The following is a 24,307-nucleotide window of genomic DNA, read 5'->3' as shown; positions in this document are numbered from 1 at the left end:
TCTTTGGCTTAGGGTTTCAGGTGAACTGGTGCAATCTGTGTGGATGGGAAATCACAAATGCTGCTGCTGTAGTCTAGTCCTTTGTCTGAACAGATGTAGTCAATGTGAGACCTTGAGTTTGAAAAATGTGAGAATGATCTGCTTGCTGTCAGGACACACAAAAATAAGCAGAGACTCAATCCGCCGCAAAATTTTCCAGTTTTAGTATAACAATTGAAGGAGATCAGTCCAATACAGAACTATGCACTCATTAGCTGTACAGATGCTTATTTTTAAAAAGTATATAATCCAGTGTTTCACTGGACAGACAATATCCAGATACAAATTTGCATTGTACAAATCATTATAGTTTCAGAACCAGGCAGCTTCCTAAATTCTTCCCATCACAATCAGCAATTTACTTGGATCAGTTTCCAAGACAACCAGATCTGAACCTTGGCTTTACAGACAGACCTGTACCTTGTTCCCTTGCAATTTGTTTCCTTTATCAGGTAATTTCAACAGAAATGAAAACAGACTCAAATCTGGCTCCCTGGTCTTCCTAGCATCTACAAAGCCAGTGTTAACACTTGCATTCATATGTCAAGGAATTTAGGTTCTTGAAGAGTCAAAAACCAATAGCAGTCCAAATACTCTGGCACTTTGGAGGCCAGTTTTAATTTAGTTACATTAATAATTTTAAAGCTGCCTCTGGTCATGTATACAGTAGTTTAGTAGAATCCTTTTCCAAAACACCTGAAGGGAACAGACCCTACACACCCAGCTTTATTTTCACTGAAATATCTTTATTCCATGGATGAAAGCGGAGACCAAACCTTTATCATGTAGCAGGTCTGGTAAACTTGCTCTGAGAGAAACTGGGTATAAAGACAAATATTTTTGTTTTTACAAAATCCTGAAATGAAAGAGGTAAACAAGCTATTGTTAATGTTTCTTTGTTCATTCAAGTTTTAAAGCTGGTTTTAGTTGGCTAAAACTCAGGGTTAAAGCTATAATCCACATGACTTTTAAGGAAAAAGGAATGAAAAAAACTGGATGAACCCATTACTTTTTTAAAAAAATAATTAAAGGAAGTGCACAAGCTTGGGAAACTTATGGACTGATTGCATGATCAGTCACGTCAATGCTGGCACCAGCTAGGTATGCGCCTAGCTCAGTTCTGCAGGTGTGCTTCCATCTGGACAAGTAGCACCATCCTATTTCAGTCCTAGACAATCCAACCTGCCTATCATAGCTGCTCATCTGATGAATTTTTGGTCCTACAGCACAGTCAACTTCCAATTGTGTTCGTGGCCAGCTCTCCAGCAGCAGGAGGTAATTGAACATGCCATCCTTACCCCAGGAATCAGATGCAACTATGTGCTGCCATTTTACAGTATCAGTGGCAAATTACTGCTCCAGGAATCAGTGCAAGTGTCTGTCAAACACATTCACTGCACTCAATTAGACCAAACAACTGTTTTAGCTCTCCTTTCAAATACATATACAATATGATCCTGCTAGAGGAAACCCAGAGGCAGATATTATTAGATGCCAACTAGCTCTTCCTCCTTGTGAAAACTAAACCCAGTAAAATAGCAATACAGACTTGAAAACAAGCCCCTACTGCTGTTAAGAAGTAAACAAGTCACTCACAAAAGTATCCACTTTGTCTGGAAGAACTCGAGGCCAGATTCACAGCTCTCTTACAGAGCACTATGCTTCCCCAACCATCTGCACCCCAGATATTTGCTGACTGATTTCAAACTGTGGACTGAACCACAGTCTATCATCAGTGGAAATAGACAAGCAAGAGCCCACAGTGGACACTGCTGGCTGAAATGTGACAGTTTCCACAGATATCAAAACATGGCTCTGACTGCCTAAGACAATAAATGTAGTGCTGAGGGAGGGGGAGGGCGGGGATTTCTATATGATGGATATTTAGTTCTCTCATAAGGATGAAATAGATTGTACATATGCTTAACTCACAATGGATTAAATTCTTTATTAATGAAGTCCTGTATCAGACGTTCCATTTTTTTGCCTAGGATTGATGTCAGGCTTACAGGTCTATAATTAGCCAGGTCATCCCATATATCCTTTTTAAATATTTTAAAAATCACAGATATTTGCAAGATCTTTCCCAATGGATTTTGCTTGGCTCAAATTTATGCCCCTCTTACAACTGGCCCCAAAACACACACACACATACACACACGGCTGATAAACTGTTAAAGTTAACCTTGGGTTCAGTCCCTTCCCTTGTAGCAGCAGACCAAGGACAGCTTGTAATGGATGGAACGGCTAAAAGCTGTGTTAGGAATTCTCAGCACCACACAGTAACCCCAGGGTTCCTCACACTATGGATGGCAGCTTTCTACCTCCCGCAGTTCACAGTAGAAGACAGAACATAATCCAGAGCAGGGGAAGGGAGTCCTGCACCAAAGAGAAGGGCCTTTTAATAATTCTGTTCTAAGGAATCCCGATATGGAAGAGGACTCCGAGGCAGCAGCCCCAAAAGCCTGCTAATTAGTGCTAAGCCACGTGGGTGACGTGGTGGGAGTGACAGGATCCCGCATGTTGGAGGGGAGTTAAGGCCATTTCAATAGTCATTCTTTCCCATCAAGGGAGACTTCACGGCCTTTTATATTGAAAAAACCTAGCTTGCAATTCCCAGAGTTCAAAGACAACTAAACAGTAACTTTGGGGAGCACACTGGCTGCCTGGAGTGGGGAATAACAAGCAGCTAAAACAACACACCCCCTTCCAGAGAGTGTTCTCATATACAGGACAGAGGGATGTAGTAAAAAGAGAAGCAATAAAGAAAGGAGGGCATTCCTTATCTACTATCCAATGACAAGCTCTGCTACAGTGCTCTCCTCATTGCTAAGATGCCCCCAATTGGGAAAGAGTCTCAGAGCAAGTTAGAAACAATAGAATCCCAGAGGGATGGTAAGAACCAGAATTCCTCTTTTCTATCTGGTGTTGTGTTGTATTCCGCACTGCAGTTACCACAGATTGTAGAGTCACAGGACTACACTACTGGAAGAGATAGGAAAGATCATAAAGCATGGTTTGTGCTGCCTCTCTTCCCTGTTTGGGGCTGGCAGCAGAAGGGTAGCTTCTGGAATAGTCTCAGGAAAACAGAAACACCCACACTCCAGTCCCAACAGAAAACCAGAACATCATACACCAATCCCAAGTAGGGAGTTCTAACGGCTACTCTTCCTGCTAGCCCTCCCCAGGAACCCAGGCTGTACGAGGGAGGTGTCCAGTCCACCCTCATGTTTTAAATAGGAATGTGTTTTACCCCAAGTACAGAGCTCAGGTAAAGAGAGAAGAGACCTGTTCCAAGAAGCCAGCTATCAGTCACTATGGAGGTAGGGTCCCAAGTACAACAGCTGTGAGCTCTCATTTTACAGGACAGACATAAATATTAGAAAGTGAAATGGATCATTTTTAAAATATATATTTGCTTAACCATTTAAAAACAGCCACATATATGAAGAGACAACAAAAGCTAGCAATGTCCTGCTGCTCTTGTTACTGTTGCCTGGGTGCACTGGGAAAGCTGTTCTGCTCAGACACAGAACGCTTGCTGGAGGGGATCGTAGGCAGCTTGCAGTTTCTCTGACAAGGCTCACATGAAAGACAGAGGCATTTCACAGGCTCACACGCTAGCAGCTGTTCCACATTGTTGGGATTAACAAAAAGGTGTTAAAAGTTACCCATGATTAATTATTACAGGGAAACAGACTAGACACATAATGGAATATTAGGACACTGCACCTCACCCCCTATCCCAAAACACATACAAAGACTCTGAGGAGAATGTGAGACAGGGCAGCGGATCCCAGAGTCAGGACAGACTCTCTAACACTAGCTTGGCTCTGCAGACACCACCGTTGCTAGACAGACTCAAAGCTAAGAACAAAATATGCAAGGTTTAAGAAAACCAAAACCCCAGAGCTCTTGCTCGCATGTGTGTGCTCTCATGCTTCTCAAGGTTCCAGCGAGGCCAGATCAAGAGGATTTCCCATCCAACATGTAATATCGGTACATTAAGCCTATGACCAGTGCGCCGAAGATGGGGATTAGCCATGTTGACCAGAAACTACAGAAGAGAGGGGGAAAAAATCAACACACAACACAAAAAACAGAAGAGAGCAGCAAATTAATAATTTATTCCTAATGTCCAACATGCTCAAATCTGGACTGGTTTGATCTGGGAAATTCTCTGAGAAACCACATATTTAGACACTGAGAGGAGCTCACCTCCAGTCAAGCTGACTGGCCTCCTTACAGAAGAGGGCCTTCTACATCAGCCATGGAAATCCAGAAACCTGTTCTGATTCTATATACTTCTTGGACTAGGGCTGCCAACTTTCTAACTGCACAAAACCTAACACCCTTGCCCTGCCCAAAGGCCCCACCCCTGCTCACTTTCATCGGGCTGGGGCAGGGTATTGGGGTGCGGAAGGAGGTGAGGGCTTCAGCTGGAAGTGCGGGCTCTGGGGTGGGGCCACAAACTAGGGGTTCAGGGTGCGGGTGTGAGAGGGGGTGCGGGTTCCCCATGGCTCCTGGAAGCAGCCGGAATGTCCAGCTCCTAGGCCGGCATGTCTGGCTCCAATGGGAGCTCTGGAGCTGGCGCTTGGGGCGGGGGCAGCGTGCGGAGCCCCTGAGGCTGCCCTTGTGCCTAGGAGCCGGATATGCTGGCCACTTCCGGGAGTCGCAGGGAGCCTGCCTAAGCCCCATTGTGACACCGACCAGACTTTTAGCAGCCCAGTCAGCAGCGCTGACCGGAGCTGCCAGGGTCCCTTTTTGACTGGGCGTTCCAGTCAAAAACCGGACACCTGGCAACCCTATCTGGGACTACACCAAAACTAGACTGGCCACTCTACAGTAAAACAGCAGCTCCCACAAATTTGCCAATCCATATAATGCATTAACAGTGTGCCAGGAATCTGTGACATTCACCTAAATTAGCATTACAGTGGAGCAGTTTGCAGCCATAGTAATATTTAAAATGAAAGTGTGAACCAGAGACTGAAAGTCCCAGGTCGCTAGGAGGCCTAGCTGTTCTGAACAAGATGGAGCTTTGCATGCTGGGACTTGTCTCCATGGATGGCTCCTGCATATTAGAGAGGGGAACTGTGGACTCACATAGAACTCATTGGGCTGCAATTTGGCTACTTATCTTGGACTGGCTGCACTCAAGAGCTCTGCATTAAGGTTCTGGGATTTCTGCTCTGTACATTGACAAGGCACAGAATTAATATGTAATGCTACAGAGTGCCCCAGCCCTCAGACCTCTTTATTCCTATATAAACGGTACTATACCTTGACTGGCTTGAGGATGTCGTGTTTGGATCCTGAGGAGAGAGAGAGATACATTATACAAGTTGTACTGACAGAACTACAACCCTGAACATGTAGCTGCCATAGAGAGGGGGACAGAAAAACCCTCACATCTTCCTCCCTTTCCCATACCTCTCTTTCCCTTCCATAACCAACACAGGGTTCTCACTTGCTCTCTGCCACATCTCTTCACTTGCCTCCCTGACTCCACTCCCTCCTCAACCTCACACTCAGACCTATTCTCTAAATACAAGCATATGCTGGATTTACCCATCCTTAAAAGCAAAATGAACTCTTTACCCACCTGTCTGCAGCAACCATCCAACTTCTCCCCTTCACCTCTGAACTCATTGAATGTGCTATCTACAACCATTACCTCAAGTTGCTCTCCTGAAACTGCATCATAGATTCCCCCTCCAGTGTGGCTTCTGTGCCCAGCATTTGACCAAAATTGCTCTCACCGAGTCTGAATGATCTCTTCCTGGATAAATCGCTGAGCCTGTATTCCATTCTCATCCTCTTGACCCTCCCTGCTGCTTGACATGGTCAGTCTCATCCTCCTCAAACTCTTGCCTCCCTTGGCTTTTGCCTGGTTCTGTCTGATCATTCCTTCAGCATCTTTTCTGGCAGGTTCATCTCTTCCCCATCTCCCAGTCTCCATTGGAGTCCTACAGGGCTCCATCCTCGGCCCTCTCCTCTTCTCTCTTTCTCTGGGTGATCTGTTCACACTACTTCATGTGCTATGGATGATTACTTGTAAATCTACCTTTCCACTCCAGACTTCTTGTCCTTCCACCAAATTCCACGTCTGACACAGATGTCTCACCAACAACCTAATGTGCCCAAAAATGGACTCCAAACCTGTATCTACTTCCCCCAGTGACTGACACCACCAACCTTCTCGTCACTCAGGCATAGGATCTAGGAATTTTCTTCAACTCCACCCTTGCACTTACTACACATATCCAGGATGTCTCCAAATCCTAACACTTCCTCCATCAAATTTCCAGAATTGATCCTCTTCTGTCCAGGCAGCTGAAACTCTCAGTCAGGCCTTCATCTCCGGTCTCGGCTGCTTGAACCTCACAGCCACCATTGCTGCCCTCCAATCTGGTCAAAACACAGCTTCTAAAGTCATCTTCCTTGCCCACATGTCTAACCACATCACATCCTCTTCCTGTAATTCCCTCTGCTGCCTAACCCTCGTCCACAACATCAAATTCAAGTTTCTTCTCTTTACCACCAAAGCCCTTTACTACTCTGTCCTTCCATATTTATCCCCAACTTTCTTCCAATCTCTTGGTGATTAAGTTACTGACCACTCACTTGTCTGTTCCTTCCATAAATAGCTTTGCGCTTTCTGCCACGTCACTCCTTATTTATAGACTCCCTCCCGGAAGTGATTTGTAAGGCTACTAACCCTGTCCTCCTTCAAATCACTTTTAAAGATCTATTTCTTCCATAACACCTACAAGAAGTCAGTCAACAATTTATGCCTAGAAAGGGGCAGGTAGGGCAAGCTGATATTTATGTATTAAAAATCCTCAATTTTTATACACATTAGTCTCAGTCTCCCCCTTCTCTTCTTTTATTATAGGCATTTCAGGTCAGAGACCACATCTATCTCTATGCACAACAGGGTCCAATCTTGATTGGAGCCTCTGATCACAACTATACTTTATTACATAGGGATACTAGGTTGATAGATTCTACAGCCTTTAAGGGACATGCTACCCCATCTGCTAAGACAGACAAAGCCTGTAACTAGCCCACATCACAAAAGAAACATGGGATTTGCCAAAACATCAAATCATTGGCTCAGCTAGCCAGATACCTTGCATCCAGGACAAGTACCTGATGTTTCAGAGGAAAGTATAAATATCTATAAAACATCTGGACAAAAGCATAATTTTGTATTTAACATAGAGATTGGGAAAGATTTTTCTCCCAGGAAATCAACTGATGCCATGATGTCTAAGAGATTATTCCCCTTCTTTGTTGAGCTTGAAGAGTTGCATATGGTATGTCCACATCATCATCCACTCCCCCCACTTTTTTTTTTTTTTTTTTAAAGTGAGTTAGTTTTAGTGTTTGTGAAAAGGTGTCAGATAACAAGGAGACACAAAGCCAGCCCGGGGCTGGTTTGGGGTTTTTAAAATATATGATTGTATATACAAGCAAAAGTACTGACCTTCAGTGAAAGTAAGTTTCACAAAGTGACTATACAATGTGTAAAAATACTTTCTTTCCTTTGACTTAGTGTGAAATGGATGAAGTATGAAAGTGATCCCCTTGTTTTCATGCTATGGGGCAGAAGAAAGGAAGGACCTCCTAAGAACTGAATACCCCTACAACACTTCCCCTTTCCAAGGTCTTCTACAGTGTCTCATCCTCCGTAAGTCCCAATACACCTCTAACCAATGTGCTGCCCTTTGCAATTTATGCTGTCTTTGAAATTAAGATGCTGTTTTAGATGCAGCAATACCATCATTTGTGCTTGAGAAGAACTTTGAGAGCTTCAAAAGGAAAATGATATCAAAGGGGCAACATCTTTTATCCATCTTTTGTTATTTTTAAATACACCTGAGCACCTACTTGTTCCCCTAGACTGCTGCAGCACACTGGACTGATCTTCTCCACTGAACTAAGGACAGCAGCAGTGATCTTTCTACTTAGAGCATCCTGCAAGTTCAGAACCTATCAGAAGAGGATAGATCTTTCTTCCCCTCCAGTGAGCATTATGTCGGATTTATCCAAGTTAAAATGCACTTTCCATAGTGCTGCTCAATCTTCCAGTTTCTTTAGATCCCCTTGGAGGCTCACCATCCACCATTTTGACATATCTAAATATAGCAGTAAGCTGTGAAATGCCCTAAGTTCTCCTCATACTCAGCACAGCTGCTCAGGCTGGCACCCATTGCTATACACCCTTTATTGAAGCACGTGGCTCTGCATCAGTTTATGAAATAGGGTTGAAATGAAAAAAGAATAATTTGAAAGGCCTGCTGTTCTGTATAACTAACCTGGGGTTTGAGCTGGTTTGAACGATACTCTCCATGGCAGACCAGAACAAACAGACCCTCCCAACAGACTGCAGAAAAAGAAGAGGTTGCCTCTTGATGTCTAATGAAAGGGCTGTCTAAAGCAGAGCTGTTACCAGGCCAACTCTCCTAGTCAAGTACAAGGAGAAGCCAACTGCAAGACACACATTTAACTCCTTAATTAGATTCCATTTACTAAAGATTCGCCACCCCCATCCTTTCAAGGGTAGTTTTCCAATATGCCTCCCCACCCAGGTTCTGATCCAGGAGTCCCCAAGTTTTCAGCAGAAGCCCTAGAGATCACTTGCTGATGCTAACACAGAATTAATGATTTCAGGCCAAACCCAGGTGGTTGGGTCTGTCTCCTGGGTTGACTCTGACAACACTAACAGTTCAGTGATCAGGACACACTGAATGATGCAAACAGAGGTCTGCGGTTCAAGGTGTGGAAATAACACTCTGCTGATGTCAGGGGAGTGAGGTTCAAATCCCACACTGAGGTGGTGCTGCTGATCTTTAGAACAAAAACAAAGTAATAATTTGCTTGCAAGGTTTATTCAGGATCCCAATTTGTGTAAACACAAAACCACCAGCTCTGTGGAAGAAACACTGAATGACTCAGTTTTTTCCCTCCGGTCCTGAGCCACAGCCAGGAATGTACACAGTCACCTAGGCCTGGAAAGATGGGGTTCGGGGCTTCATTTTACTAGAGCAACTAGTAAACTAGTCAGCTGTTTTGGCAATCTCCAGAGGGAACCAGGCCTAGCTCTCCTGGGCTAGAGCAGCGAAGGCTGCCATTCAATTCTTAATCCACCCCCGTGAAATTTGGAGTATCTACACAGGAACCACCAACATTCAGAGAGTACACTTTTCCCCATCAGTCTCTTGGATGGGGTTGCTCATTGAGGTTCGTCGAGGAAGGGACAGTTCACAACCCAGTCCGTGTTCTTGAACAATTATACAAGAGACCTGCATAGTAAGGCCAACATACTGTCTTTTCATGTTCTGTTTTGAAATGGAATTGCAATTAAAAAAAGGAAGTAGAGCCAAATGCTGTAGGAAAAGACTTCCAACAGAAAGTCTGAATTTCCCCGATATCTATACATTAAAAGCTGCAAATTGCGCAACATTTTTTTTGGAGTAGGAGAATGGGTTGGGGACAGGTGGTGTCGAACAAAACCCTAATATTTTCAACAGGCAAAATAAGCACAATTCCAGTCAAAGAGTGAGATTAATATCTGATTCAAATATTAATCTGATTAAAAGATTCTTAAGCAAAATAAGCAGTCATGGGATAAGAGGGAAGGTCCTCTCATGGATTGGTAACTGGTTAAAAGATAGGAAACAATAGGGTAGGAATAAATGGTCAGTTTTCAGAAGGGAGAGAGGTAAATAGTGGTGTCCTCCAGGGGTCTGTAGTGGGCCCAGTCCTTTTCAATATATTCATAAATGATCTGTAAAAAGGGGTAAACAGTGAGGTGGCAAAATTTGCAGATGATATAAAACTACTCAAAATAGTTAAGTCCCAGGCAGACTGCGAAGAGCTACAAAAGGATCTTACAAAACTGGGTGACTGGGCAACAAAATGGTAGATGAAATTCAGTGTTGATAAATGCAGAGTAATGCCCATTGGAAAACATAATCCCAACTACACATATAGAATAATGGGGTCTAAACTAGCTGTTACCACTCAAGAAAGAGCTCTTGGAGTCACTGTGGATAGTTCTCTGAAAACATCCACTCAATGTGCAGCGGCAGTCAAAAAAGCAAACAGAATGTTGGGCATCATTAAGAAAGGGATAGATAATAAGACAGAAAATATCGTATTGCCTCTGTATAAATCCAAGCTACGCCCACATCTTGAATACTGGGTGCAGATGTGGTCGCCCCATCTCAAAAAAGGATATATTGGAATTGGAAGAGGTTCAGAAAGGGGCAACAAAAATGATTAGGGGTATGGAACATCTGCCATATGAGGAGAGATTAATAAGACTGGGATTTTTCAGCTTGGAAAAAAAAAAAACAACTAAGTGGGGATATAATAGAGGTCTATAAAATCATGACTGGTGTGGAGAAAGTAAATAAGGAAGTGTCATTTACTCCTTCTCATAACACAAGAACTAGGGGTTACCCAATGAAATTAGTAGGCAGCAGGTTTAAAACAAACAAAAGGAAGTATTTCTTCACACAACGCACAGACAACCTGTGGAACTCCTTGTAAGAGGATGTTGTGAAGGCCAAGACTATAACAGGGGTCAAAACAGAAGTAGATAAGTTCATGGAGGATAGGTCCATCAATGGCTATTAGCCAGGAGGGGAAGCGATGGTGTCCCTGGGAAGGGCAACAAGGAATGGATTGCTTGATGATGACCTGTTCAGTTCATTCCCTCTGGGGCGCCTGGCATTGGCCACTGTCGGCAGACAGGATACTGGGCTAGATGGACCTTTGGTCTGACCCAGTATGGACGTTCTTATGTTATGTTCTTATGAAATGTACATTTCAGAAACAAGCAGACAAAAGGTGTGTTCCAGAGTCAAGTGCTGAAAAGAGTAAGGAGACCATACGATCAAAAAGCAGCAAGGACTTAAGAAATCCCACTTAAGGAACACAGAGCAGCCATCTACTTGTAGTGTGAAAAAAGCTGCTACGGACTTGTTGGGTACCAAACCAATGCATACTAGAAGCTGCTGGGGCACACACCACCTTTCATATCTAAGAAGAAATCACTCAGTGCCAAAATGCTCCAGAAACAGAAACTTGCAGCAGCATTTGAGAACCTTTACCCAAAAACACCAAAGCAGGTTGCAAAGAGCACAATGATGCAATAGCCATATTTTTAGGTTACAGCTCATCACTGAAGAGGTGAACAAGATGGACATCAGCAGATAAGGGAAAGCATTAGACATATTAGTGATCTTCTTGATCAGGGGTTCTCAAACTAGGGGTTGTGACCCCTCAGGAGGTCATGGGGTTATTACAGGGGGGGGGGGGTGTCACGAGCTGTCAGCGTCCTCCCCAAACCCTGCTTTGCCTCCAGCATTTATAATGGTGTTAAATATAAAAATATGTGTTTTTAATATTTATGTATTTTATATTTATATGTGTTATATAAGGGGGGGGGGTTGCACTCACAGGCTTGCTGTATGAAAGGGGTCACCAGTACAAAAGTTTGAGAACCACTGCTCTTGATGAATCATCCTATAATTGTAAGGCCTTCCTGTGAAAAAAAATCTTGGTACCAAAACATGATGTAGTCCTACAGCAGAAGGGTCCATGTAATGGGAAGGCAAGATTCTCTTCTACTCTCACCCTGTTAGAACCATATGGGAAGTGTCAGGTTAATTCCTACTGAATTCACTGGGACAGGGATGACTCATTTAACTCCAACCCAAATGCGAAGGGAGGTGGAACAGCTCTAGAAAGAGCAAAGTAGGGTCTGGAAGAGACAGACAGGAACTCTAGGGTAGCCAAGCCTGTGGAGAAGGCCTGAGGAATTTCTTAAGTTGAGTTTGTGTTACTTTCAGCAATACAGCCAAACCCGGTTTGGGGTAATTTTTGACCTTACACAAAGCGTATGTAGCGTTTTGTTGGACTGTGGTGGGGAGCAGTTTACTGTCCACAGAACATCTAGCTCAAGATAGAATCTGGCAAAACAAAGCTGCATCATCTTCCTTCTATTACCATTCTTCCCTGCAATCTTGTCTGACACCAGTTCTAAACTAAAGAGCTGTGTAAACATGCCTGCCTCAAGCATAGTATTGTCTACTACCAAGCGGAAGGAACTCCACTGATTGGGAAAGCTGCACATGTCAACATGCTCTTAGACATAAGAAAGATTACCAGCTTCCTTCCAGTAGATAAAAGAAGCTAAAACATGGCTCTTCCACACCTATGAACAAAACTTGTACTTTAAAACAGAAGAGAGTCTTCACCAAATCACATACTAACCATCAGCTGCAGAGATCATGTTACAGTGCAATCAACCACAATTAAGGCTACGACTCTGTCATGGACATTTTCAGTAAAAGTCACGGACAGGTTACAGGCAATTAACAAAAATTCATGGAAGCCATGACCTGTTCCTGACTTTTACTAAAAATGTCCATGACAAAAAGCCGGAGGGAGGAGGGTCCAGTGCCCTGCTGTGGCTGGGAGCTACGGTCCCTGCCCCATGACTGGGAGCTGGGAGGGACCCCGCTGTGGTGGCTGGCAAGCTGCGGGGCACCCCCTGCCGCCTGGGGAGCTCTGGAGGATTCCCCACCGGGGGGAGCTGCTGGGGCGCTGCAAGGGGTCCCCAGCACCCTCAGGGACTGAGGAGCTCCAGCGGATTCCCTGCCACTGGTGGTGGAGGAGATGCCTGGGATCCCCCGCTGCCCGCAGGGCCTGAGGAGCTCCAGGGGATTCCCCCCACACCTGCGGCAGCAGGGGAATCTGTGGGGAACCCCCACCACTCCAGGCGGCAGGGGTACCCCGAAGCTCTTAGCTACCACGGGAGGTGGGGGTAGCCTGCAGCTCCCAGCCGCTGCGGGCTGAAGTCACAGAGGTCTGCTGACTTCTGTGACCTCTGTGACCAAATCGTAGCCTTAACCCCTTCAAACAGCATCTAAGCATGCATTGAAGGACATCACCACAGGTTAGGTGAAAGCGCTAGTTTACCAACAAACAAAAGACTGTATAAGCTAGAGGACCTGACTGGGGGACTCACTGGGCAGATCAGAAAGGCCCAGTGTAGTGAGGTGGAGTGGCCTCCCACTCAGCCAGAAAGGGAGGAGCCACTTTGATCCCAGGCCCACTCCTCCCGCTGGAAGCTAATCACAGGACCTTTAGCCCAGTTGAGCCTGAGCCAGGGAAGGAAGCAAATGTCTCCAATCTTGTGCACAACCCTGGAGCTGAACCTAAGCTGCGCTGTGCCCTGCCCCTAGAGGAGACTGACCCAGGAAAAGAGCTGCCAGGACTGCTGCTTGCCATATATCCCAAGGCGACAGAAGACCCCAGGACACAAAACCCCTCATCAAGACCATGGTAGGAAGTAGCCCAGGGAAACCAGACGCTGGTCCGGTTTTGGTGTTAGAACCCGAGTCGGCACGTTGCAGTAGGAGCCCTGCTGACCCAGTGGTGGAACCCTCTGGCACTGCTAGGGCCTTGGGCTGATGGAGCAGGGTGGGCCTGGATCCCCCTAGCTGCTGCTGCCAACCCCACCCTGGGGTGGCAGCCTCCCCATCTTTGAGCAAGAAGCCTGCATTTGTCTGCCATCTGTCTGAGCCAGGACTTCAGGCAACAGACCATTTGTTTGTGTGCTCTGCCCTGCCTAAGGACCTGAGCTCCCTTAAGACTGTTTGTTTGCTCTGCCTGGCCTGAGGGGCCTAGGCAGTATTATTGCTTGACCCTACCCTGGCACTGGAGCGTAACCTCCCACTGAGCCAGAGGGGGAGGGACAACTGCTAACCCACTGCACCCAGCATAAACCTGATCCTGTCACACTGCACTTCAGTGATATTATATGATTATGGCAATTATAAATGTATTTCATGCAAGATAAGTTATGTGGTGTCACTGAAAGGGTTATAATTTGCTGAATATGATTATCCTATGTGTATGCAAGTATCATTTTTGTATCTGAAGTTATGAATATTGACTATGTATCTGTATTTCAAATGTAGATAGACCTGGGGAACGCCCACTAGACAATATGCTTTCAGTCTAGACAATGAGTGGGGAAGGGCCTATTTAGGGCAATGGGCCATTAGGGAAAAAAAACAAATCTCCCATCTGGTAAGCCTTCCTGTGAAGGCTCCAAAGAGCCTGTGAGTGATGGCTGCTACAACTCTACAGCGACATGTGAGGAGACCACGTCTGCAGACTGGTCTGGGAACAAAGGGTTCCTGCCATATGCAAAAAGCTATATAAGGCAGGGAGTGACATCCTCTGGTGGTGTTCTTTGCTCACCACACAAGAAGACTCCTGAAAATCACCTGAGGAACAAACACTGAACTGGGGAGAGTGCTGGACCCAGGCTAAAGGGATTTCTAGCCTGTGAAACGAAACACTTGGGGATTCCAAGCTGTAAAGCAAGTGCAGCTTGCCCCTTAAGAATCTACAGCCTGCTTGTATCATCTCTTTGGATATGAATAGCAGATTCTCACCCTATCGATTTAGTATATTAAGCTTAGTTTGCGTTTTTTGTTTATTTGCTAGGTAATCTGCTTTGATCTGTTTGCTATCACTTATAAGCTATCACTTAATCTATCTTTTGGGTTTTTGCTTCATCTGAAGCAGTGTGAGAATCATATCTCTGGGCAAAAGGCTGTTGCATATTCCTCTCCACATTGAGGGAAGGGGCAAATTTTACGAGCTTACAGTTCCCTGTCCAGCACAAGATGGTATAATTTTGGGTTTATACTCCAGAGAGGGTGCGTGCCTAAGGAGCAGGGAGTAGACTGCCCATGCAGAGGCTGGTCAGAGAGCCTGCTTGTAACTGCAGCTGGGTGTGCCCCTACTTGTACGTATGCTGGTGAAAGTGCAGGCTGGAGGGCTTTGTAGCTTGTCACAGTAGCACAGTGTGAGAGGGAGCCCAGGCTGGTGGCTCATGGAGCTCAGCAGTACCCAGTTCTGGGTGGCACTCCGGGGGGATCCTGTCACACATCCATCCTTCAAATATTTTTTTCCTCTATGGAAGGTAGACCAAGAGAACACAATGTGAAGCGTAAGACAGCAAGAGGGATACCCACAGGCTTTAAGGCCAACTACAGTAGCAGAGTCTCATCAAAAAGACACTAGTCAGTAACTAAAGACAGGAAACAAGTCCTACACACACGTTTCCCCCCCCCCAAGCATTTAACAAGTTGGCCCTGTCAAGTCTAAGTTTTTTGCTGTTGATACGTGAACACCAGACAGTATGATGCACTTTCATATTCTGGCACCAAAGCTTTCAGTTTCCAGTTCTTTTAGTAGTACCCAAAAGAGGCCTGAGCTACCATCACCATGACTCCTTTCTCATATCAGTGTGAGATGGTGTGGTATGTCACTATATCCAGACTCTCAGGGTAACAATCACTACAAAAGTGCTAAATGAGAACAGTGCATTTTGATACTAGTATTTGAAAAAGCTGGTCAAGTCCTGCAAGCCTGCTCTGAAAATCTAGTGGCTAATCTTGAGTTAGGTGAGCAGGTTGCCTCTAAGAGGTTTCTTCAGCCCTTAGAATAGGAAGGGCCTGGATATGAGCAACCACTGGTACCTTAAAGCATCTTCCACTCCACTGCTGGAGTTGCAACTGGAAGATTTTGTTATTTCTTTAGACTCACAGGAGTAGCCTTTTGCTGAGCACATAGTGAAAGTGAGGAAATAAACACTAAATAAGTAGTTAACAAGAGTGCAACTGTTCAAAAGCAACCCATCAGTTGTACCTGACAGCAGGGAAATTTGGATGGAGGGTTTTTTCCTCCTTCTGTAGAGAGGTTTTAGAGATTCCTGTTGCATCCAAGCTGAGAACCATGTCACACTGAGACCTCTTTAGCTACACAAATGTTAACTAAAGTTAAGATACAGGAGGTGATCTTAAAAGTTAGATACCAAGGGGACAGGTGCCTTAAAAACACCTACAAGATCAAAGGGAAATACTTACTTTCTTGCAGTGTTGATTTTACTGCAGAACTGTGGTTTTTTCCTATACTTAGAAGGAAATACGACAGTGTGGTGTTTATAGGACAGGAAGCAAGGTAAAATATCTCCTTTTCTGGCCACCACTGCATGCATAAATTTGCAAACAAGTAACATTAACATAAATAAGACACGTTCCTCCAACCTGCCACTCACTGGCATACAAATAGGACTGACCTTGCTAGGATATCCTTACACATTTTCATTCGCTAGAATGGACATACCATTTGGGTGGTTCTGTAGTTGGCTGTGTACTGGTGCAGTTTGTTTCCACATTTGAAGATGTCACTCATATTTTCAAGGATCTTTTGCCCTCCAACATATCACAAACTAAACCATGGTATGGATTTTACGACCTCTCAAGACATTGATACTGCACATGGGAATAGCAGATCCTGCCTAAGCAAGGCCGTTTTCAACAAAGGCCACAAATGCATGGTGATATTGGCTTAAATCTCTTGGCTGCTGGGGAACACTTTCAGATTAGTAGGACACTTCCCTGGACATGGTGTTTACAATCAAAAGTTGATGTTCTCAGAACAAAGTTCAATAAACTGTGAACTAGGACATCATGGTTGTTTCAAATCTTTATCAACAGGAACTGGGGAAGAAGATTAAAAAAAAAATGAAAGGCACAGATAATGCTTAGAACTAGTTCAAAGAACCATTTTATTCCTCTTTCAATAAATGTGTGGTGTACCAGAACTGAGCATGGATAGACTCCGTAGGCCTCATTTACACAGTCAGAATTGCAAGGCAACAGATGGCTCCTTTCCTGCTCATATTCCATTAGACCTTCTGGGGACAGACAGGTGCTAAACACACTCCTGTGTCTGACCCAAAACTGTTGGCTGTACTTCACATGGTGTGCAATTTAGGCCATCATACTAAAAGTTACATCTACCATGGGTGTCTGCTCAATAATTCTTGTGTGGTCTCCACCCTGCATATTTCCCAGCTCTTCAAACTCAATCTGCCTAATCAAGACACTGGATTTGCAATGAGAACTCAGAAAAGTTGGTATTACTGTGGCAAAAAAAGAGGGAAAGACCACTCTAGCAACTCAATCATCTGTTTTAAACAATGGGCTTTCTGTCTAACGGCTCACGCTGAAGTGCTTTACAAATATGTATACAAAAATAACTTTTCCTACCAAATAAATGCAGCTAACCTTGAGTGTAAGATGGTAGCTGTGTAGCAGCTCACAGCAATACTACAGAAGAGATTAGGAATGGAAGGAAGATACTGTAAGTAAAATTTGGGGGGAATTTAGGTAAAAAGATGTAATTACTCAAATTGAAATTTGGCAGGACACCAATGCTAACTCCCCAACTCTCGGTTTAAATGCCATGAAAGACTCTGGAAGAAAACGATGCCCTTCCCCAACTAGGGTAAAAATACGACAAATCGTTAATCTCTAAAGAATGAGCCATATCTCATTTGCAAAGCAAGATACCATCTTTCTCTTCCACTTCATATCCAATGTGACAGTCCTGCTGTTCCTGGCACGGCCGTGAGCCCCCTCTTCTCCAAAGCAGCAATCTACTAGTAGTTTCTCTATTCAACCCCTCCCCTGCACAGACACATTCTTGGGTCTCTTCAGCAGAGTGTCCAATCCCTACGGTTTGTGTAACCTCTTCCATCTAGGCTAATGCCTAACATACTGCGTAGAAACAAATGAAATATCTGCTAATTGAACCCAGCAGACTCCTAGACACTAAATTATAGAGGTTTCAGAGTAGCAGCCATGTTAGTCTGTGTTCGCAAAAAGAAAAGGAGGACTTGTGGCACCTTAGAGACTAACCAATTTATTTGAGCATAAGCTTGGTGCCACTCTGATGAAGTGAGCTGTAGCTCACGAAAGCTTATGCTCAAATACATTGGTTAGTCTCTAAGGTGCCACTAGTACTCCTTAAATTATAGAGGGGGAACAAACACTTGCTTCTTACCTTAGAGCCTTCAATGTTACGATCACACTGCAGGTTTTTGGAGGGGTTGGGGGAGAAAAGAGAAGAGAAAAGATTACAAACATTGTAACTTTGCTTTTTGGAAGGAAGTTTTCAACCATGGCAGAAGAATCAGCAGGCACCCAACCAGCACCACCTGGGCAGCTGCCTGGAACATTTCAACTCCAGCTCCTAGCTGTGACCAGCAGCAGCTCCCTAAGAGCAGTGGGACCATCGGTGCCCGAACGGAGGCCACTGCCGCCTGAACAGGGTCCCCGCCCCTGCGCCACCCCTTCCCCAGAGGCCCCACCCCCACACTGGCTCTTCCCCCCCCCCCCGAGACCCCACCTCCCACTCCTGCCTCTTCACTCCCTTCCCCCCTCATTGCTCACCCTTACGGCCAGTAAAAAGTGGGAGGGCATAGCCCTCTTACTTTTAAAAGTGATGGGTCCATCCCCCATTCTGGTACCCCTGCCTGTGACCAAGACCTTGACATCTGAAAGGCACTCGCTTTACAGCAAGTTTAATCACAAAGCATGTAGAATGCAAGGGTCCACAGCATCATCTGTCTCACATCATCAATCCCTGATCCACAAGGCAAGGAGGAGTTTAGACCCCACCCCCTGCAGAGTCAGCTTCCCAAAGGAACTTCTTTAAGGGACTGCAATTGGGTGAGCTCCCACATTGGCCCTGCAGGAGCTGAACTGGGTAAGGTGCAGGGGGTTAATCAGCTAATTCGGCTGCAAACAGGGGAGCTTTAGGCTACAGGCAGTTAATTAGAGGCTCATATGTGAAGAAACAGGTGGGGCCTGTAAAGCCAGGTAGTGGGCTCCAGACTGGGTGGCTAGGAAAGGCTACAGGAAGGCAGGCAACAGTCATTCCTGGGGAGGGGATTCTTGGAGCTGGAACACCCAGAGAGAGAAGGGGAGCCAGACAGGTAGGAAGCAGTCCAGGGAAGGAGCAGTGAGGGGAGAGAAAGGAGCCCAGAACTACTGAGCCAAGAGTCCCTGTACTGGAGCCCGGAGAAGATGGCAAGTCCTGGGTTCCCCTACCAGCCTCCGAGGGCATGGCCCAGAACTGAGGCAGTGAACAGCAGATTGCCTAGCACTGTTGATGGACTGAACCTTGGAAGGGGGAATGCTGAGTGACCTAGCTGGAGGACTAAATCACAAACGAGCTGCTGTGGGTCCTGGAGCAAGAGGAGCTGCAGACCAGAGTCAGAGTGATGGTGTGCAACCATGCCCAGGAATGTCAATCTCGAGCTAACCCCACAGTGACCAGGAGGAGATGCCAGCCCAGCAGTAAGAGGTGCGCCCTGTGACAGGGACATTGACTAAATTGCAATTAGAAGCCTCTAGATAGGGGAGATTTGTTTAGATTTTAATCTACAGCCTCCATTTCAGCATGTGTTTGGGGGTTTGTTTGGTTTTTTTGGGTGGAGGAAGGAGGTACACAGCAACTCCACATTTAGGAGGACAGATCTTGATGTAGTTGTCTGCTGGATTACCCAGAGGGGGCATGCACACTGTTCCCTCTGGGTTTGTCACGCCCAGCTGTTCCTTACCGGGTGAACCTCTCCTATGAAGTACTGTTTGAGCATTTCCCTGGCATCTGTGGAGTGTCCAACATCTTCAAAGCTCTCTGTGGCATCCCTACCAGCCTGTTCCAGCAAAACCTCCTCTCCACCTGGATGCTGGAAAAGAAGGAATTCAGTGAGCCCAGGGCTGAGGGATAAAAAGCAATGAGAAGAATTCCAGTCCCCTTCCCAAATGCTCTGGTAATGTCCTGGGTCCAACAATGCAAACGTACTCCAACTTTTTCAGTTCATCACAGCCCCTGCAGAACAGCTCAAGATAACCCCACTGAAGGTCCAAGTCTGCAGCCTCCCCTTCAGGCAGTCATGAGTAATGAGAGAGCACTGCAGGGTCTGGCAGGCACCTGGAATCCAGCCTTACCTGCTTTATAGACAGCAAAAATCCCTCCACCAACAAGAAGCAATTCCTCAACATCCACAAGGAACCACTGACTCGGCCCTCTCGGTCACATTTGCTCTGCAGTCCCTAAGGTTCATAGCCAAGACAGGCTGGTCTGACTCCTGATGCACCTATACGTATTCTCATGCAGAAGCACAACATAGGATATGAGCAGGTGTTCATATCTCTAGAGAAGCCGTAAGTGCAAGCAACACACAAACACAGGAGCCCTGAACTGCAGAGCATAAGGCGCTGAGTATACTCCATCAGTGACGGTGACTATTTAGGCACAACAGAGAGAGTGCCTCCTCATGGCTCTTGAACAGAGCATGCTGGGTAGGCCAGGCACTCTCGCTTGCAGAGAGCTCTTTCCTGCTGTGTGCTTTCCCCTTTCCTTCTATGTATGAGCCATTCTTATTTCTTCTTCACCTGCTGGAATAAAGGCTGCTAGGGAAGGGCTCATAGGTGCTCATTCTAGGATGCTCCTCTCCTGGATGTCAGTGGAGGCAACATTGCTATTCCATTTCCCCAGGGTGCTGCAATAAGAAGATCTCTGTCTGCTTTAGTTAATCTTTCCACTTACAGTAACAACAGAGAGAGGGCCAAGCTTGCCAATGGTATAAGCTGACAACTCTAGTGACCCTCCTTAAAGCAGCCTCTGATTCACCAGCATTGCATTTGGCCCCCTCTGAAATCCAGCCAGGGCCAAACACTCAGCAGCCAGGGGTAGTGAAGGTCCTAAAGAGAACTCTTACTGTTTGCACTTTGACTGATTTAAAAATTCATCTCTGAAGTGTCTAAATCACTGAAATTAGTCTCCTTCCCCCTCAAGGCTGCATTCCTCCATAGAACCTGTATCTAACTTGTGTATAAAATACCACAGGCTATAGAAGATACCTGTTCACCCTTGAAAAGCTGTAATCAACAACAGAATGATAGCTGTGCACAGACCTACTGTCAGGGTTCCTTCCACACTCTGAACTCTGGGGTACAGATGTGGGGACCCGCATGAAAGACCCCCTAAGCTTACTCTTACCAGCTTAGGTTAAAACTTCCCCAAGGCACAGATTTCTTTCTTGCCTTGGGATTGCTGCCACCACCAAGTAATTTTAACAAACAATCAGGGAAAGGACCACTTGGAGTCCTAATTCCCCCAAAATATTCCCCCAAGCCTATATACCCCCTTTCCTGGGGAGGCTTGAGAAGAATATCCTAACCAATTGGTTACAAAATGATCAAAGACCCAAACCCCTGGGTCTTGGAACAATGGAAAAATCAGTCAGGTTCTTAAAAAGAAGGATTTTATTTAAAGAGAAAAAGGTAAAAGAATCACCTCTGTAAAGTTAGGCTGGTAGTTAACCTTACAGAGTAGCAGAAAATTCAAAGAGCACAAAGGAACCCCCTCTAGCCCTAGTTTCAAAGTTACAACAAAACAGGGATAAACCTCCCTCTAGCAAAGGGAAAACTCACAAGTTGAGAAAAAGAAACTAATACACCTTGCCTGGCTGTTACTTACAAGTTTGAAATATGAGAGACTTGTTCAGAAAGATTTGGAGAACATGGATTGATGTCCGGTCCCTCTTAGTCCCAAGAGCGAAGGAATACAGAAACAAAGAACCCGAAACAAAGCCTCCCCCCCAGATTTGAAAGTAGCTTTTGTCCCCATTAGTTCCTTTGGTCAGATGCCCACCAGGTTGCTTGAGCTTCTTAACCCCTTACAGGTAAGGAGGAATTTAGCCTACCCCTATGGTTATGACACCTACCCTGAGTCAGAGTTCAGAGTGGGTGTTGCATATGAACATGCTTCTGTAAGGAGCTGGGAAGAACCATGGGGAGTGTTCTCCACCCAAGCTAAGTCTTCCGAGGGTGAGGGCAGAGGTTAAGTGTCACTTTCATGATGAACACCACAGGCCTTTCCCATTGGCAGGTTTCACACCACCAGCCTACTACCTCCAAAGTGAGACACAAGAGCGTGCAGAGATAATGGATGCAGGTGGGCAGTACAGGAAGAAATGACAGATAGGAAAAGCATGATTAAATCCCTTAGGAACTGGATTTTTCCTGCCTCTGGTTTTGTTACAGAGAGCAAGAATGCAGGAAAGAAGATGGAAAGATGCTTACTGAAACCAAACAGCCTTGCCCAAGGCAGAGAACATGCATCACTAAGAAATTAGATGCATTCTGCCATGACAGCCAAAGCATGAAGTGCACCTCATCTTTCCACTCTGCATTTAAGGGAGTTGTGCCCGAAAACTAGCCAAAGTGATTCATCTAAAGCTGTAGATCTTCAAGGGTGGTTTTCAGGGCTTGAAAAATTTACCCAACACCTATTAAGCAGAAGTCAATTAGCCAGGAACTAATAACTTAAACACTGTGCACTGTAAGTTGCTATTCAACGTAAGGGTAGCAGCCTAGGGCCTTTTCAATTTTTGCCTCAACATTTAGTCCTCCTGTGTCCTTAAGAGTCTGAAAGGCTAGAACATTCCGCTGTCTAGTGATGAGAGCCCATGAAGAAAGTAGTTCGCATACACAGGCACTCAGACCAATCCAGGCAGCACAACGGTTCTCAACTTTGCCTACGCCAGGACCCCTGCTCTTAGTTGGCATTTTGGAAAAGGTGGTTGAAACACTTGCCGTGACCCCATGTTGTGAACCCCTATGCTAGACTCAGGATTCTGATTAATACTGCTCTTCCCAGTATAAAGTCCCCACTTCCCAGAGAGAGAAGACGACTTGTCCCAACCCCTTATTCTCGTGTTATGTGAAGAGATAAACAACACTTCCTTATTCACTTTCTCCACACTGTTCATAATTTTACAGACCTCCGTCTTATCCCCCCTCAGCTCTTTCCCAAACTGAACAGCCCCAGTCTTTTTAATCTTTCCTCATATAGAAGCTGTTCCATCCCCCTCATCATTTTTGTTTCCCTTCTCTGTACATTTTTATTTTAGATGCGCTGACCAGAACTGCATATAGTTTCCAATGTGTGGGCACACCATGGATTTATGTCGTGGCGTTATCGTTTCTCTCGTATCTTTCCCTTTCCTAATGGTTCCTAACTTTTTTTTTTAAACTGGCGCAGCACAGGGAGCAGATGTTGTCACAGAACTAGCCACGGTGACGCCAAGAGCTCTTTCCTGAGGGGTAACAGCTCATTTAGACCCCATCGTTTTGTATGTATACTGGGAATGATGTTTTCCAATGTGCATTACTTTGCATTTATCAACACTGAATTTGATCTGCCATTTTCTTGCCCCGTAACCCAGTTTTGTGAGATCCCTTTGTAACTCTTCACAGTCTGCTTTGGACTTAACTGTCTTGAGTAATTTTGTATCATCTGCAAACTTTGCCACCTCGCTGTTTCACCTTTTCCAGATCACGTATGAGCAGGTTGACTGGCATTTGTCCCAGTACAGATTCTTGGGAGATCCCCCTATTCACCTCTCTCCACTATGAAAACTGACCGTTTATTCTCACTCTTTGGTTCCTATCTTTTAACCAGTTACCCATGAGAGGACCTTCCCTCTACCCCATGACTGCTTACTTTGCTTAAGACCCTTGGGTGAGGGACCTTGTCAATATACCTTATTCACTGGATCACCTTGTCCACATGTTTGTTGACCCTTCTCAAAAGAATTGCAAGAGATTGGTAGGGCATGATTTTCCTTTACAAAAGTCATATTGACTCTTCCCCACCATATCACGTTCATCTGTCTGATCATTCTCTTCTTTACCACAGTTTCAACTAGTTTGCCTGGTACTGAAGTTACACTTAGCAGCCTGTAATTGCCAGGATTACCTCTGGAGTCTTTTTTAAACAAATGAAATAACATTAGTTATCTTCCAGTCCTATGGTACAGAGGACAATTTAAGTGATAGTTCTGCAATTTCATATTTGAGTTGTTTCAGAACTCTTGGGGAATACCATCTGGTCCTGGTGAGACTTATTTCTCCTAGCACTCCAGCTGTGCAAACCTGATGCAGGGAAGGAACCTCTGGTAAGAAGTCAGTTTGTTTCAATACTTCAGGGACACATCTGCTCATGTACTGCTTTTTTAAATCAGGATAGAAGAAGTAGTGAAATAACTAATACAGGTACAGTTGCTATCTGCTTCTCATTCCCCTGTTCAGCTAGGCAGAGGGAGCCCTGCAGAACAGTTTATGTGCACCAGGATGTCCCATAAATCCTCCATAGAGATCTCTAGGAAACTTTCCTGGAGGTAATCTGAAATCCTTTGCTAAAGATTTCTTGGGAGGGCTGCCTTGTTTCTTCCTCCCATGGTAGGACACTGCCACGCTATTCAGTGAATTACTTCAGCAGGCACTATTGCTAGAGCCCTGCGTGGATA

General features: G+C 45.2%; 1 protein-coding gene across 1 annotated transcript in view; it reads right to left on the bottom strand.

Moving 5' to 3' along the window:
• Positions 1 to 3,987: 3,987 nt before the first annotated feature.
• The window catches only part of CYB5B (cytochrome b5 type B), a 33,609-nt gene continuing 13,289 nt past the window's right edge, over positions 3,988 to 24,307 (bottom strand). Inside the window, exons 2-5 of the mRNA XM_074968985.1 lie at positions 19,550 to 19,678; positions 17,989 to 18,015; positions 5,323 to 5,354; positions 3,988 to 4,096 (exon numbers count right to left, since the gene is read on the bottom strand). Coding sequence (XP_074825086.1) covers positions 4,006 to 4,096; positions 5,323 to 5,354; positions 17,989 to 18,015; positions 19,550 to 19,678 — 279 coding nt within the window. The 3' untranslated portion in view covers positions 3,988 to 4,005. The remainder of the gene's footprint in view (positions 4,097 to 5,322; positions 5,355 to 17,988; positions 18,016 to 19,549; positions 19,679 to 24,307) is intronic.

Source organism: Natator depressus, chromosome 12 (assembly GCF_965152275.1).
Source record: "Natator depressus isolate rNatDep1 chromosome 12, rNatDep2.hap1, whole genome shotgun sequence".
In the NCBI taxonomy this organism is placed as follows: Eukaryota; Metazoa; Chordata; order Testudines; family Cheloniidae; genus Natator; species Natator depressus.
Note: the sequence above shows the minus strand (reverse complement) of the source record. Positions and strands in the feature narration are given on the sequence as shown.